The sequence below is a fragment of the Oryctolagus cuniculus genome, chromosome 14 (assembly GCF_051225735.1).
Source record: "Oryctolagus cuniculus isolate XC-2025 breed Fujian yellow rabbit chromosome 14, ASM5122573v1, whole genome shotgun sequence".
NCBI classification, from domain to species: Eukaryota; Metazoa; Chordata; class Mammalia; order Lagomorpha; family Leporidae; genus Oryctolagus; species Oryctolagus cuniculus.
Window position 1 is genome coordinate 2,235,748 of NC_142880.1, and position 14,506 is coordinate 2,250,253.

The window sequence follows — 14,506 nt, forward strand, 5'->3', positions numbered from 1 at the left end:
GGTGCCGGTTCTGAGTCCCAGCTGCTCCACTTCTGATCCAGCTCCCTGCTACTGCACCTAGAAATGCAGTGGAGGACGGCCCAAGTGCTGTAGCCCGTGTCCCGGGCGGGAGACTTGGAAGAGGCTCCTGGCTTCCACTTCGCCCAGCTCTTGCCATTGTGGCCATTTGGGGAGCAAACCAGTGGACAGAAGACTTCTCTCTGTCTCTCCCTAACACTGCCTATCAAATAAATAAATCTTTTTTTTTTTAAAAAAGTTATTTTATATTTTTTAAAATGTCATACTGTCACAAATATGACAAGGTATATATTCTGGTGAACTCAGTCTGTCCCCTTATGTCAACACAGACTAGATCATTACACAGTTCTTAAAAAATAATGAGGAAAAGAAGAATCCTACATCTTCACTAATTGTCCCAATTTTACAATCTACATTTAATAAACCTAAATAAATCAAGGTGTCTTGAATCTTATCACCTATTAAGAAAGTCAGAAAATAATTTAACTTCCATGTAATTCCCGTTTGTCAGATACCAATTAATTCTCTCCATGTATTCTCCGACATCCTGCCATCTCAAAACTTTTGACATTTTTAATTTCCCCTACTGGATTTATAGGTGTAAGAAATGCCCAATTAAAAATCCATCTCCAGCCGGCGCCGCGGCTCACTAAGCTAATCCTCCGTCTTGCAGCGCTGGCACACTGGGTTCTAGTCCCGGTCGGGGCGCTGGATTCTGTCCTGGTTGCCCCTCTTCCAGGCCAGCTCTCTGCTGTGGCCTGGGAGTACAGTGGAGGATGGCCCAAGTGCTTGGGCCCTGCACCCCATGGGAGACCAGGAGAAGCACCTGGCTCTTGCCATCGGATCAGCGTGGTGCGCCGGCTGCAGCACGCCGGCCACGGCGGCCATTGGAGGGTGAACCAACGACAAAGGAAGACCTTTCTCTCTGTCTCTCTCTCACTGTCCACTCTGCCTGCCAAAAAAAAACAACAACAACAAAAATCCATCTCCAATGAACTTGATAAAAATACTTGCTCCTATTAATAAAAACTAAGTAATTAATCTGAAGACGCAAAAAAAGAAAGAAAAAGGGAACAGAAAAAAGATGAAGCAAGAGAAAACTAAAGCTAACAGCTAAACATAAACAAGCTAATGTCAATTACTGCATTAAAAGTAAATGGTCTAAACACTCCAGATAAAAGGAATAGCCCAAAGGACATTCTTTATACATTCTGGTTACAAGTCATCCATTCTGCTCTATGGAATGGGAATACTGTATTCCAGATTATGGATGGCTTGTCATTTTACTTTTTTGAAAAGATTTATTTATTTATTTTCAAAGGCAGAGTTACAGAGAGAGGAGAGAGAGATCTTCTACCCACTGATTCACTTTCCAGATGGCCACAATGGTCAGCACTGGGCCAGGCCGAAGTCAAGAGCCAAGAGCTTCATCTGGGTCTCCCCCACGGGTGGCAGGGGCCTAGACACGCGAGCCATCTTCCTCTGCTTCTCCCAAGCCGTTAGCAGGGAACTGGCTCAGAAGTGGAGCGGCTGGGATGCAGCGCCCACATGGGAAGTGGGTATTGCAGGAGGAGGCTTTACCTGCTATGATACAATGCCAGTACTCGCTCATTTTATTTTGATGAGAGTATTTAACTTTCTGAACAATTTTTTTTTAATTTCAAACACATGGAAGAGTTACATATCTAGTACAAGGAACCATTTTGTTTTTCCTGTGAAAATCAATCTGATGCCACATCATCACCTAACACTTTGGTGTGTACGTCCTATAAATCAGGACATGTCCCACAGAGCACAGCACAAGTCAGGCCGTCAGGAAATTAACGTCAGTGTATTACTTCCAGGCAATTATCACTATACACTCAGGCTGCACTAACTGTCCAATAATGTATAATGAAAGAATCTTGCCAATATCACATACTGTATTTACTTGTCTCCTTCAACCTCAAACACTTCCTCATTCTTTACAACTTCATGATCTTGACACCTCAGATTACAAACCAGTTTTTCTGTAAATTATTCTTCAATTTTGGTGTTTCAGTTTTTCTGATTCAGCTCAGTTTCCATGTGAATAACCTATTCTTCCAATTTGTATTGAATAGTTCATCTTTTCCCCTTTCAGGCTGTAATGTACCCCCTATTATACAGTACATTTTCCTATGTGTGGGTGGGTTTCTACACGTTTGGATCTATTTAAGTTACTTGTCTGTCTAAATATCACATTGTTTTAATCTCTAAAGCTTAGTATTTCCTAACTGCACTGAACATCACTTATCATCCCCTGACCACAACACTCTTCATGAATCCCTGTGTTAGCATAAATTCTTCTTCTCACCTACTCCTATCCCTTAAATCTCCAATTAGTCTACCAACAGCAAAAATATTCACGAAAATGTCATTCTTTTAACATCCACTCAAACACTACCTTTTCCAACCTCCCAGAGAATTTATAAATCCCACCTTTGGTTTCACTAGCACTTAATTAAAATCTCGGTATCACAGTAATAAAATACTTATATAACTGTTTAATTCAATGGTGTGGGTAGTATGTCTTAATTTACATTAACACAATGTAGCACAGTAACTAGTAAAATAACACAGATCGGAAACTATAAAGAAAATCTTCAACTGTATGTTTTCTGAAAACCAGAATTCCACATTGCAGACGCTAGAAGCAGTAGCACTATCTCTCCGAATTACAGTGTGTGAGAGCATCAGACGAGTGAGAGCACACATACCTTCAGTGTTTTAATCATGGTGGGATCAGTCGACCTAACATAGAAACTCTTCAGATATGGTTCAAACATACCCTAGAGTACAAAAATAGACACGTAAATACAATTGTATATTAATGTGTTCATTTGACTCTTAATTTATGTCCTCACGGTGTACATACCTTTCTTTGAATTGACATGGTTGCTATATTTTGTAGGACAATGTATTGCACTTCCCTAAAAATTAAAAAAAAAAAAATGTTTACTGGGTATATTTTCAAATTAGTAAACAGTGTAATAATGAGAAAGCATCAGCAGTGTATTTCACAGTGAGTGGAACTCTTAAAAGTAATACTGAAAAGTTTTTCATGAGTGTTAGATATTTATGTCTTCTTTTAAATTCATTTTCCCCATAAAGTCCTAATAGATTAGATGTATTAGATGTGATCTGCCATGAGGGAGAATTCAAATCATTTTATAAAGTTATACTTCTCATCCAGAAAGCCAATGCTGCAGCTGCTCTGAACACATGCCAAGAAGGCATTTTCGCAGTCAATGGTTAAACATGACCATCGTGTTGAGAAACACTCTGAGACTTAAGGTTTATTCTGTCACTCAGCCCTACCCAGAGTGAAAGCCTAGTTAAAACAGTTGTCATTGTTTTTATGTCCAAACATCTAATAAATGAAGTTAATCTGATACAAGGCTTCATGACAGAAAGACCTATTCCAGACCTGCTATTCTTTACATCAGTCATAAGAAGAATAAAACAGAAAAGATGGTTAGGTGGAAAGACAGGAAGGACAGAAACACAAAAAACATATCATCTCACTTGTTGTCCCAAAATGGCAAAAGCCAGTACTAGATAAGCAAAACCTTTTAATTAAAAAACAAAATAAAACTAAGTATTGCAAAATATCTAAAATAGCTGAGGTAAAGTTATTCTAGAACACAGAAAACAAAATGAACAAAACTCTTAAATTTCAAATTACATGTCAAGGGAATACACTGTCCTGAACTACTGATTTGAACACCTAAAATTAAAGAATGTGGCATGCTCAATCTCTTTATCTATACGAAGCTAAAGGGTACACAATTCTTTAAAAGGAGCAGCTTTTAAAAATATAGTACTTTTAAAAAACAGATAATCACAAAGGGAAACACTTCAACTTTATCAAAAAATAATTGTCATAAATTATATAACTTACCATATGATCTGCTGTACACAGAATTATATACAAAAAAGTTAATATGATTGTATTTCAGTATGGTTTTTCAGTGTATCCAGATTTATCAAGACTCCCGGACATCATTATTGTCATAGCTGTCAAATATGAGTACCGAGCTACTGGTGACAGCATATTGTGTGTGGAACAAAATATTTTTAATCTATTTGGCCTTGTGGTTTAAAAGATTTCAATATTCACCACTAAATTTGAGATAAATTTTATATAAAGCCTTTAATGATGATCCCTTAATCATGAAACCTTACTGATAAAACAGAGCTATGTATTAAATGCTCAAAAGTGCTGAAATTTCACTTCTGAAGGAACATAAGAGAAAAAACATGGGACAGGCCTTCGGTACAGCAGTTCAGATGCTAGCTGGGATGTCCACTTCCCACACTAGAGCATCTAGCTCCGCCTGATTCCAGGCTCTTCCTAAACGGGCACTAGCAGAGACAGCAGTTACGTCCCAAGCACTTCAGTTTGCCGTCCATGTGAGAGACCCAGAAGGAGTCTCCCTCTCCTGGTTTCGGCCTGGCCCAGCTCCAGCTGTGGCAAGCATTTGGGGAGTGAACCACTGGATGGAAGAACTCTTTCTTTGTGTCTGTTTCTGTCTGTCTCTGTTTCACTGACTCTCTCTCTCTCAAACAAGTACAAAATAATTTAAAAAAAAATTAGCAAAATTTACCATTGAAAGAGGACACACACATGAAGTTACAACCTACCTATTGCTACGAAGCAAACGCACCAGTGACTTAGAAATCACGCCAGCCTCAGATTTTGGTGAAATGTGCCAATACAGCTGAGCAACTGCCATAACAACCTGCAAGATCCAAGAGGAAAGCAATGGGAGCGGTGAACACAGGCACACGCGACAGGTCCCAGACACGTCCCGCTCCACGCTGCAGGAGGGCTGTGCAGTGACACGGACCCTGTTACACTCTGTATTGAGCTGAACAAGTAGGCCTATCCCCAAAGCTGTGTCTGTCCTCAGAGTGTGATCTTAGGAACTAGGGTCTTTGCTGATGTTATTAAGATAAACATCAAGATGAGATCATGTGAGATTAGAATGGGCCCTAAATCCAGTGACAGTGTCCTTCAAGCAGACAGAAGACAGACACAGAGAAGGCGGCCATGTGAAGATGCGGCAGAGACTGGACTGAGGTTCTGACAAGCCAAGAAATGCCACGGATCAGCAGCACTACCAGAAGGCACTGCCACTGGTAAAACTAACCCAAAAAAAACCCCAAACCCCCAAATTAGTAGAAGGAAGGAAATAACTAAAGTTGGAGCTGAAACAAATGAAATAGGGATTGGCAATAAAACAACCCGGAGGCAAGGGTTTGGCCTGATGGTTGGTACCAACTGAGACACCTGCATGCCACATTCAGGCACCTGGGCTTGAGTCTTGGCTCCACTCCCCATGCCAGCTGCCTGCAAATGCACAACCCATGAAACACCATGTGGTGGCACAAATAGCGACACCTGACATCCATGTGGGAGACTTGGATTGGGTTCCTGACTCCTGGCTTTGGCCTGGCTCCAGCCAGCCCAGCACTAGGGAATCAATCTGCAGTTAAGAACTCTGTACCCCACCCCTCTCTCTTCCCTCAACCCCCTCCAGAGTGAATCTGCAGATAAAGAGCTCTGTTTGCCTCTCTGCTTTTCAATTAAATAATTAAAAAAAATACAAAGAACAGGTGAAACAAAAAACTGGTTCTATGAAAACATGAGACTGTCCAACCTTTAGCTAAACTAAGAAAAGGAGAAAGTAATAAAAGAAAACCAGAGATAAAAGAGGATACATTACAACTAACACAATAATACAAAGGATCATCAGAGGTTACTATGAGCTGTTATACATCAACAAATTTGATAACCTAGTAGAAGAGGAGACCCATCTGACAGATGAGCAGACCAAAAAAATGAATCCAAGAAATTGAATATATACGTAATAGGAATGCCATGAGAGAACAAGCAGGCAGGCAAGAGAAACGAGAAAATTAAGAGGAAAATATCTACAAGTAAAAGACAGATCTAATATTCCAAACAGAAGATCTATACCTCTAAAACCAGTGGAAATTTGCAATAAAATCTCTAAGAATTTGAGAAGAAAACATTGCAACCCAGTAATTCTACTCATTCTTTTTTCACAGAGAAAAAGAAAAACCTTTTGAAATAGGCACAGTCACAAAGAATGCCACCTACATTCTTTTCCTAAAAGAAATGCTCCTATAACCTGAAAACAAACCAAAAACCCAGAGACCAAGGAAGACACCATTTTTTTTTTCCAAGAAAAAATAAAAAAAGAAACTTGGGGCAAACATAAATGAGAGAGAGATCACACCTAAAGAACTACTTTTAATAGGGTGATGACATTTAAAATACTGTGCTTTGCAATGAAAAGGATGTAACTGGAAACCATTATACTTAGTGAAATAAGCCAGTCCCAAAAAGACCAATACTATATGTTCTCCCTGATCTGCAGTAACTAAGAGAATACCAAAAATGTCATGTACAGAAGTGAAAGTGACATACTGAACTCTGATGATTGTTCACAGCCCTTGTCTCCGCTTCCATAGTCTTGGCAGCTTATGACAAGAGCCTCGGGTGATTACTGACTCAACTGTTAAATCAACAACAGGATGACTCCTGTGCACTTACTCCCCATGTAGGATCTCTGTCCTTAATGTGCTGTACTATGAAGATTAACAGTAAAAAAAGTCTTCAAATAGTACTTTATGCTTTGTGTGTCTGTGTGGGTACAAACTGTGGAAATCTTTACTTAGTACATACTAAGCTGAACTTTTGTAGATAAAGATAATTAAAAATGAATGTTAATGGCCAGCACCACGGCTCACTTGGCTAATCCTCTGCCTGTGGCACCAGCACCCCGGATTCTAGTCCCAGTTGGGGTGCCAGATTCTGTCCTGGTTGCTCCTCTTCCAGTCCAGCTCTCTGCTGTGGCCCAGGAAGGCAGTGGAGGATGGCCCAAGTGCTTGGGCCCTGCACCCGCACGGGAGACCAGGAGGAAGCACCTGGCTCTTGGCTTTGGATCGGTGCAGCGTGCCGGCCGTAGCAGCCATTTGGGGGGGTGAACCAATGGAAAAAGGAAAAATTTTCTCTCTGTCTCTCTCTCTCTCATTGTCTAACTCTGCCTGTCAAAAAAAAAAGAATGTTAATGAAGAATGGGATGGGAGAAAGAGTAGGAGATGGGATGGTTTGTGGGTGGGAGAGTGGTTATAGGGGGAAAAACCATTATAATCCAAAAGTTTTAATTTTGAAATTTATATTTATTAAATAAAAGTTTTCTTAAAAAAAGGCTATAAAAGTTGCTTAAGGGAAATGAGCTTCTATAGCATTTTTTAAAAAAAGAAGAAATAAAGGGCATGAAAATTGGAAATGAGCAAGTCAAGTTGTCACTGTTTCCAGATGACATGATCATGTGTATGAAAACTCAAAATATTCTACCAAATAACTATCAAAACTAATAAACAAATAGAGCAAAGTTTCTAAATACGAAACTAATGTACAAAATCAGCAGCACTGCTACACATCAAGAGAGAATTACTTGAAAAAAAAGCAATCCCATTTCTTATAGATACCAAAAACAAACAAAACTCTAGGAATACATTTCACCAAAGAGGTGAAAGATCTCTACAATGAAAACTATAAAACAACAATGAACGAACCTGAAGACTGTCCAGAGATGAAAGACATCCTGTATTCATGGATTAGAAGAATCAGCACTATTAAAATGTACATACTACGCCAAACAATGTATATATTAGATTCAATGTAATCCTAATCAAAATACCAATCACATTTTACAATGTATATATTAGATTCAATGTAATCCTAATCAAAATACCAATCACATTTTGCACTAGAAAAAACACTACTAAAATTGAAAGGAACCACAAAAACTCTGAATAGCCTAAGCAATCGTGAACAAAAAGAACAAAGTAGGAGGCTTTTTATAATCTGACTTCAATATATACTACGAAGTGGGGCAGGTGTTTGGCCTCGCCTAGCAGTTAGGATGCTGGTGGATACCCACACTCCATGGCCCTGATTCTAGCTTCCTGCCAGTGTGCACCCTGGAAACAGTGAGTGATGACTTAAGTAACTGGGTCCCCGCCATCAATATGGTGACTTCCCAGAGGCTGACTTCAGCCTGGCCCAACCCCAGGAGTTGCAAGCATTTGGGTGCTAAATCACAAATGAGAGCTGTCTGTCTCTCTAATCAAAGAAAAATAAAGAAACTAATCAAAACAGAACACTATCAAGTTATCATAATTATAACAGGCATAAAAACAAACACACAGAAAAACAGAATAGGGAGACTAAAAGTAAACCCATGAATCTACACCCAACTGATCCTCAAGAGAAGAGCTAAGAATGTGCACTGGAGATAGGACAGTCTTCTGAATAAATGAAAAATCAGACATCCACATACAGAAGATTGACACTAGTGGGGCCCGTGTTGTCACCCATGTGGGAGACCCTCAATGGAGCTTTGGGCCCCGGACTTTGGACCAGTCCAGGACCAGGCATTGTGGCCATTTGAGGAAGAAGAAAAATGACACTAGATCCATTCCCCTATCACATACAAAAATCAACTCAAAATGGCTTAAAGACTTAACTGTAAGATCTGAAACTATCAACTAGAAGAAAACATAAGGGAGTCACTTTGCAACACTGAAATAAGCAAGGGTTTTTCCACTTCAGAAACCCTGAAAGCACAGGAAACAAAAGCAAAACAAAGCAAAGAGTATTTTATCAAGTTATAAGCTACTGCACACCAAAGTAACAACTGGCAGAATGAAGAGACAACCTACAGAATGGGAGATTATCTGTGAATTGTAGCTCTGAAGAAGAGTTAATCAACAGAATATACAAGGAACTCAAAGAACAGCAACTAACCAAGCAGTCCAACTAAAAATGGGTAGTCCATCTAGACAGACATTTTTCAAACAATGTCCAAAGGGTTCATGAGAAAAGGGTCAATATCACTAATAATCAGAGAAATGCAAATCAAGCCCACAGTGAGGTATCTCCTTACTCCACTTAGATTTGCTATAACCAAAAAGTCAAAAAACAAGTGCTGGTGAAGATGTTGAGAAAAGGGAACACATGCATGTTGTTGATAACAATTATTACAGCCACTGTGGCAAAAACAGTATACGGTTCTTCAACAGACTCAAAACAGAACTACCAAACAGCCCAGCAACCCACTGTGGGGTACGTACCCCAGGGAAACGAAACGAATGTGACGAAGAAGCATCTGCGTCCCCATGTTCAGCACTATTTACAACATCCAAGAAGTGGAGACAGCCACTCAGGACAGGACAAAGAAAACGTGGTCTATAAACACAATGGAATGTTAGTTGGCCATATAAAAGGATGAAACCTCATTCCATCAACAAGGATGAAACTGGAGGTTATTAGGTTAAGTGAAATCAGCCAGGAATAGACTAAGTATTCCATGATCTCACTCACACGTAGGATCTTAAGTTTCGGAGCAGAAAGCTGTTTACCAAAGGCTGATGAGAATACAGGGGAGGGAGAGATGAGGAAAAGTCAATGGGTAGTAAGGTACAGTTACACGGGAGTAGGAAGTGATGGTGTCCTAATGCATAGTAGGATTGCTACACACAATGATAATATACTGCAAAATTTTCACAGAAAATAAAAAGCAGTAACAAAGAACTTTCAATGTTTTTATCATAAAGAAATGATAAGTGTTTGAGGTACTATATATGTTTACTTCATTTTGAACCATTATAAAATATATACTTATATTAGAATGTCATTTTTCTTTGTCACATTTTCTGTGTTACAAATTTTTAGTTAAATACAGAAAAATCAATACATTTAAGTAGTGATTAAAGGAATCCATTAAAATAATACATTTAAATCAGCACTATTTGAAATGATTTTTTTTTTAATGCAAAACTTTAAAAATAGTCTTTGGTTCAAAGTCATTAGGGGTGACTGTCTCACAGTGTAAGAGTAATGTGATTCCTCTACATGCCTGCACACTTAAACTCCCTCAAATACACAGTGAAACACGTGAACGGTGCAAAAACACAGCTACCCAAGTTATATAATCTTGTCTTTTGGCTTGGGAGATGTATTAATACCTCTGTATTTCTGCCTGAACTATAAACTGTAACACGTAGCTGGCAGGAAAGACCTTTACATATGCCTCAGCACCACACCGCACGTGAGGAAGACAAAACAGAGCTGCTTCTAGCAAAAAGGAATTCTTAAAAATACAACTTGCAGGGGCCTAAATTTACTGTCGTTTGGCATTTGTTGTATTTTTTCATTACAAGAATGTTTTATAGCTCTGAAAGATAAGTAAGGAATTTTTGGAGTGGAAGACTCTCATTTCTTCTCATGTGATTAACATATACATTCCCTTAAATTTAAAATCTTATAAATTAAGAGAATCTCAATTAATGACTGTCCTACTCTACAAAATGACAGTAATTTTTACATCTATTAAAACACATGGCTAATAAGTATCAGTATACAATGAAAGGGAAACTGAAGTTTAATTTTAATGTATTTTACAGACAATAAATTAAATCCTATTCTACTACAAATAGTAAGCCCACTCCAGAGGCAAGAAAGTAAACTACATTTTCTATGTATGTCATTTCCAGTTGGTATGTCATTTATTGCAGTATACTAGAGAGGACACTTCTAGTGTATCAGTCAGGACAAAGGACTTAAATGATCATCTTCTCCCTCAGGAATATTGACAAATGCATCATAAAGTTCCTTCAGTACTGAGTTTGATACATATATGGGATCACCTGGAAAAGCCATGAGGGAGGCTCCTTAAAGTTCAGAATTCAGTAAGAATTAAGATTCGGTCTCACAGGTCTTCCACAGTCACATCACGCATGTTAATAAAAAGTCTATCCTATCAGCCCTTTTCTCTTGTTAACCCTCTACGCCACTTTCCCCTGACTCAGACTGTTAGAACAGCCTCTATTCACTGACTCCAACCCCTGCCTCCACTTCAGTCTACACAGCACTGACCAATCAGGTTTCCTGAAGCAAATTCTCAGTCTCTGTATAAACATGAAGATAAGGTTGTTAAAAAAAAAATCACAATTCCTCAAAAACAAGCTTTTACATTCACCAACACCTTAAAAACAAGGAATCAAACCAACATGGGAGAAACACTGCAAACTGCCTCTATTCGCTTCACCATTTGAGAAAAATCTTGCTAAGTATTTGAAACATAAAATCAATTTTCAATATAAAATTAAATTTACAGTGATTCAATATTAAACCAGAGTTTCAGATGGAAAATCAGAGACATAACCAGCATTCGACAAAACTAGTTACTCTAAAACACAAGTACATTTTATAACATCAGTGAAATACCATTTTTTGTTGTCACTGTACTGAAAAATGATGTGGAAACTAAATTACCACATGTGAAGTAAAAACCTCTGCTAATTACTAAGATACACAAAGCTCTAAGCTCTAAATTCTTAAGAATCAAAAACTTAAAGTAATGCAAGTGAAGTTCCGCACACTAGAAGTTTTTATGAACAGAAGAGAACAGTGAGTTAAGAATGTTTTCTGACAGGCGTCTGGCCTGTAAGTGAAGGCGTGGGCTAACACATCTGCGTCCAACAGCACAGTACTTGGGTACTGTGTGCTCCCAGCCTCCGGAGCACGCCGGCCCTGGGAGGCAGGGGTGACACTCAGGCAGCTGAGCCTGTGGGATCTGAGGAGCTCCCTCTCATGAACTAGCAAACTCCACCACACACAGGGACAACTACTAAGTGCCACGTGAATAGTTTTAAAGTGTATTTCAACAAAAGGCTGAAATACATTGAAACAGCAAAATCTGGGTTCTAGTGTTTAGTTTATATCCCACACTGCATTTTCAAGCATTCATTACCAACACTCGTCTGTAAACAAATAATCTACTTGCACACCACAGTGCTCACTGAACCCAGGCACTTCCAGTCAGGGCTCAAGCATCACTGCTCTGAACGGCTTCAACGCACCGCGGCGTTTCGGCTCTGAAGCAAAGGCTTCGTGTTTCTGATCAACAGCCGGTGGTCTGGGTCCATGGCATACGGTTTCTTCCTCCTCTCAGTCCCTTCCCTCTGCTCATCGTCAGACTCATAGAAGTTCTTCTCACTGTCTTCAGCACCGCCATCCTGCAAGGGAAGACATTGAATCCCAAGGTCAGCTCAGATCCGAAAGACACTATGAAGACTCACTGAGCAGTTCAGGAACATTTTTTTTTTTTTTAACAAAAAGACATTTTTCTATAGAATACTGCTTGGGTGACTTGAAAGTAACCCACAATCTGTATGAAATAAAGACCTCGATTTTCCTCATAGTTTTAACAAAGTAACTGCTACTTAAGGCTATCCATAACGCTTCTGCTGCACTACACAGTCCACCTCTGAACATCAAATCTCTATAGAAGTGCCTACCATTGCTCAAAGGGAACACTTGACCACAAGGTTTCAGTGAGCTCCCATAACAGGAGACCACGTGAAAGCCAGAAACTATTTCCATAAATTGTAATCACTCTGTATGAAGACCAAAGGGACAGAAAGAAGAGAAGCACTCTGTAAACAGTAACATAAACATCAAAACAGCTTGACAGGAAAAACTGGAAATTAAGTAAGTCCTGAGTTTTTCAGAAAAGGTCACAGTGTGAGGATTAGGAATCCATCTGTGTTCATCTTAGGTTTTTACTTGGAATCTTAACTGTCTCTGTCAAAAGATTTTTGGTGCCCCAAACAAGCAAGCAAACAAAAAGCACACATACACAGTTAGTATCCATGTAGATCCAACTCAACCAGGGTTTAGAGGCAACTGCCACTGCCAAGTATCTGAAACAAGGAGTAGTCCCACCCTGCCCTCAGGTTTACTTCCCCAGTTTCTGTTATCCATGGTCAACTGCATTCTGAGAATACTTAAAATACCAGAAATAAACAATGAGTAAGCTTTTAACTACATGCCATTCTGAGTAGTGGGATGCACTCTCAGACCCTCTCAGCCCATTCTACCCACAAGGAGAATCGTCCTTCTGTTTTGCAAATCTACACTGCACAGCCAGCAGCCTGCTCTTCACTCAGCAGTCATCTTGGTTAGGACATCCACAGTAGCACAGCGCTGTGTCCAAGGAACCCATACTTTACAACGGCCCACAGTGCAAGAGCAGTCACCATGCCAACAGCAGGGGTATGTCAAAGAAAAGCTGCGAAGTGCGCCCTTCCAGGGAAAAGGTCCAATTCCCTACCTAGTGAGGAAGGTGGGTGGGGGGGAGATTTCGCACTGAGTTTGCTAAGACTTATAATAAGATACTGCTGCTAATCCCTTACTGTGCTCAATTCATAAACTAAAATCTATCACAGGCACACAAGTATAGGAAAAAACATAGTATACACAGGGTTCTGTACGAGCTGCAGTTTCAGGCAGGCACCACTGTGGGTCTTGGAATGCATGCTCCTGGGATGGGCGCCGACTCGCGGTATGGACACACTGGACAAGCCTCCCCACCCGCCCCGCCCCACTGTGAGTGGACCATCAATGAGGCACTTGTAGTTCTCGTCAGAGAGCTATAGAGAGAAGATGAGTGGGGCACCAGAAACCCAGTCACCTGCAGGAGCCAACAAGCACAATCCCCCTTCGGCATCGGCACTGGCTCAGCGGGGAGCATTAACTACCCCTGCGGCCGGCCGACCAGCAACGAGCTGGCGCCCATTCCCTGTGGCAGCCGTGCTCACCAGCATCGGCTGCACAAAACGCTTCCTGAGGGACCAGTCTCCGGGTGTTCAAGAACAGCTTTCCATAAGAGAAGCCACTCATTTCCCAAGAGACACGAAGATCTCAAACAGGATGAAAAAAAATAAAAAATAAAAAAGGTACTAGAAGATACCAAGAAGACATCAAGGATATCAGAATTATCTGACAAGAATTTTAAAGCAGCCATCACAAAAAAGCCTCAATGAGCAATGAGCATCCTTGGAACAAAGAAAGAGAAAATCTAAACAAAAACAACAGCTAAAACAAAGGAGCGAACGGGTATGTTACATCTGGTAACTACAAGAACCACAACCTACAGCTTAGTGAATGGGAGCGAAAGCAGAAGGGAAGGACAGAGGAAACAAGCAGGGAACTGGAACAAAGACCAACAAAAACCATCCAATCCACCGCAGAGGGAGCAAACCTGGGGCAAACACAGAGAAAGAAAAGAAGAACCTCAGGACCTGTGGCGTCACAACGAAACACCTAATATCCTTCTCCTCTAAACCCTGGAGGGAGAGGGAAAGAGGGAAAGAGGGAGGGCTGAAAACCACTCAAAGCAATTATGGCTGCAGACTTCCTAACCGTGGTAAGACGTCAGAGCAGGAAGCTGCCGGCGTGAGAAATCCCAAAAGGGTAAATATCACACATCACAGCCAAACTTCTGAAGATTAAAGACAAAAAAATCTGAAAGTAGCATAAAGGAACAACGCTTCACTCATAGGAGAAAAACAACTGAAATCACAG

The 14,506-nt window shown here is 40.2% G+C and overlaps 1 protein-coding gene across 11 annotated transcripts in view; it reads right to left on the reverse strand.

Moving 5' to 3' along the window:
• AP3B1 (adaptor related protein complex 3 subunit beta 1) overlaps positions 1-14,506 on the reverse strand; it is a 269,201-nt gene that overhangs the window by 144,648 nt on the left and 110,047 nt on the right. For all 11 annotated transcript variants that reach the window (XR_016220329.1, XM_070056312.2, XM_051837574.3 and 8 more), the window contains 4 exons: positions 12,001-12,156; positions 4,684-4,781; positions 2,915-2,969; positions 2,757-2,828 (listed from right to left, as the gene is read on the reverse strand). Coding sequence is in view for 10 of the 11 variants with exons in the window: in XM_070056312.2 (XP_069912413.1) it covers positions 2,757-2,828; positions 2,915-2,969; positions 4,684-4,781; positions 12,001-12,156 (381 nt within the window). In the remaining variant the exon portion in view is untranslated. The remainder of the gene's footprint in view (positions 1-2,756; positions 2,829-2,914; positions 2,970-4,683; positions 4,782-12,000; positions 12,157-14,506) is intronic.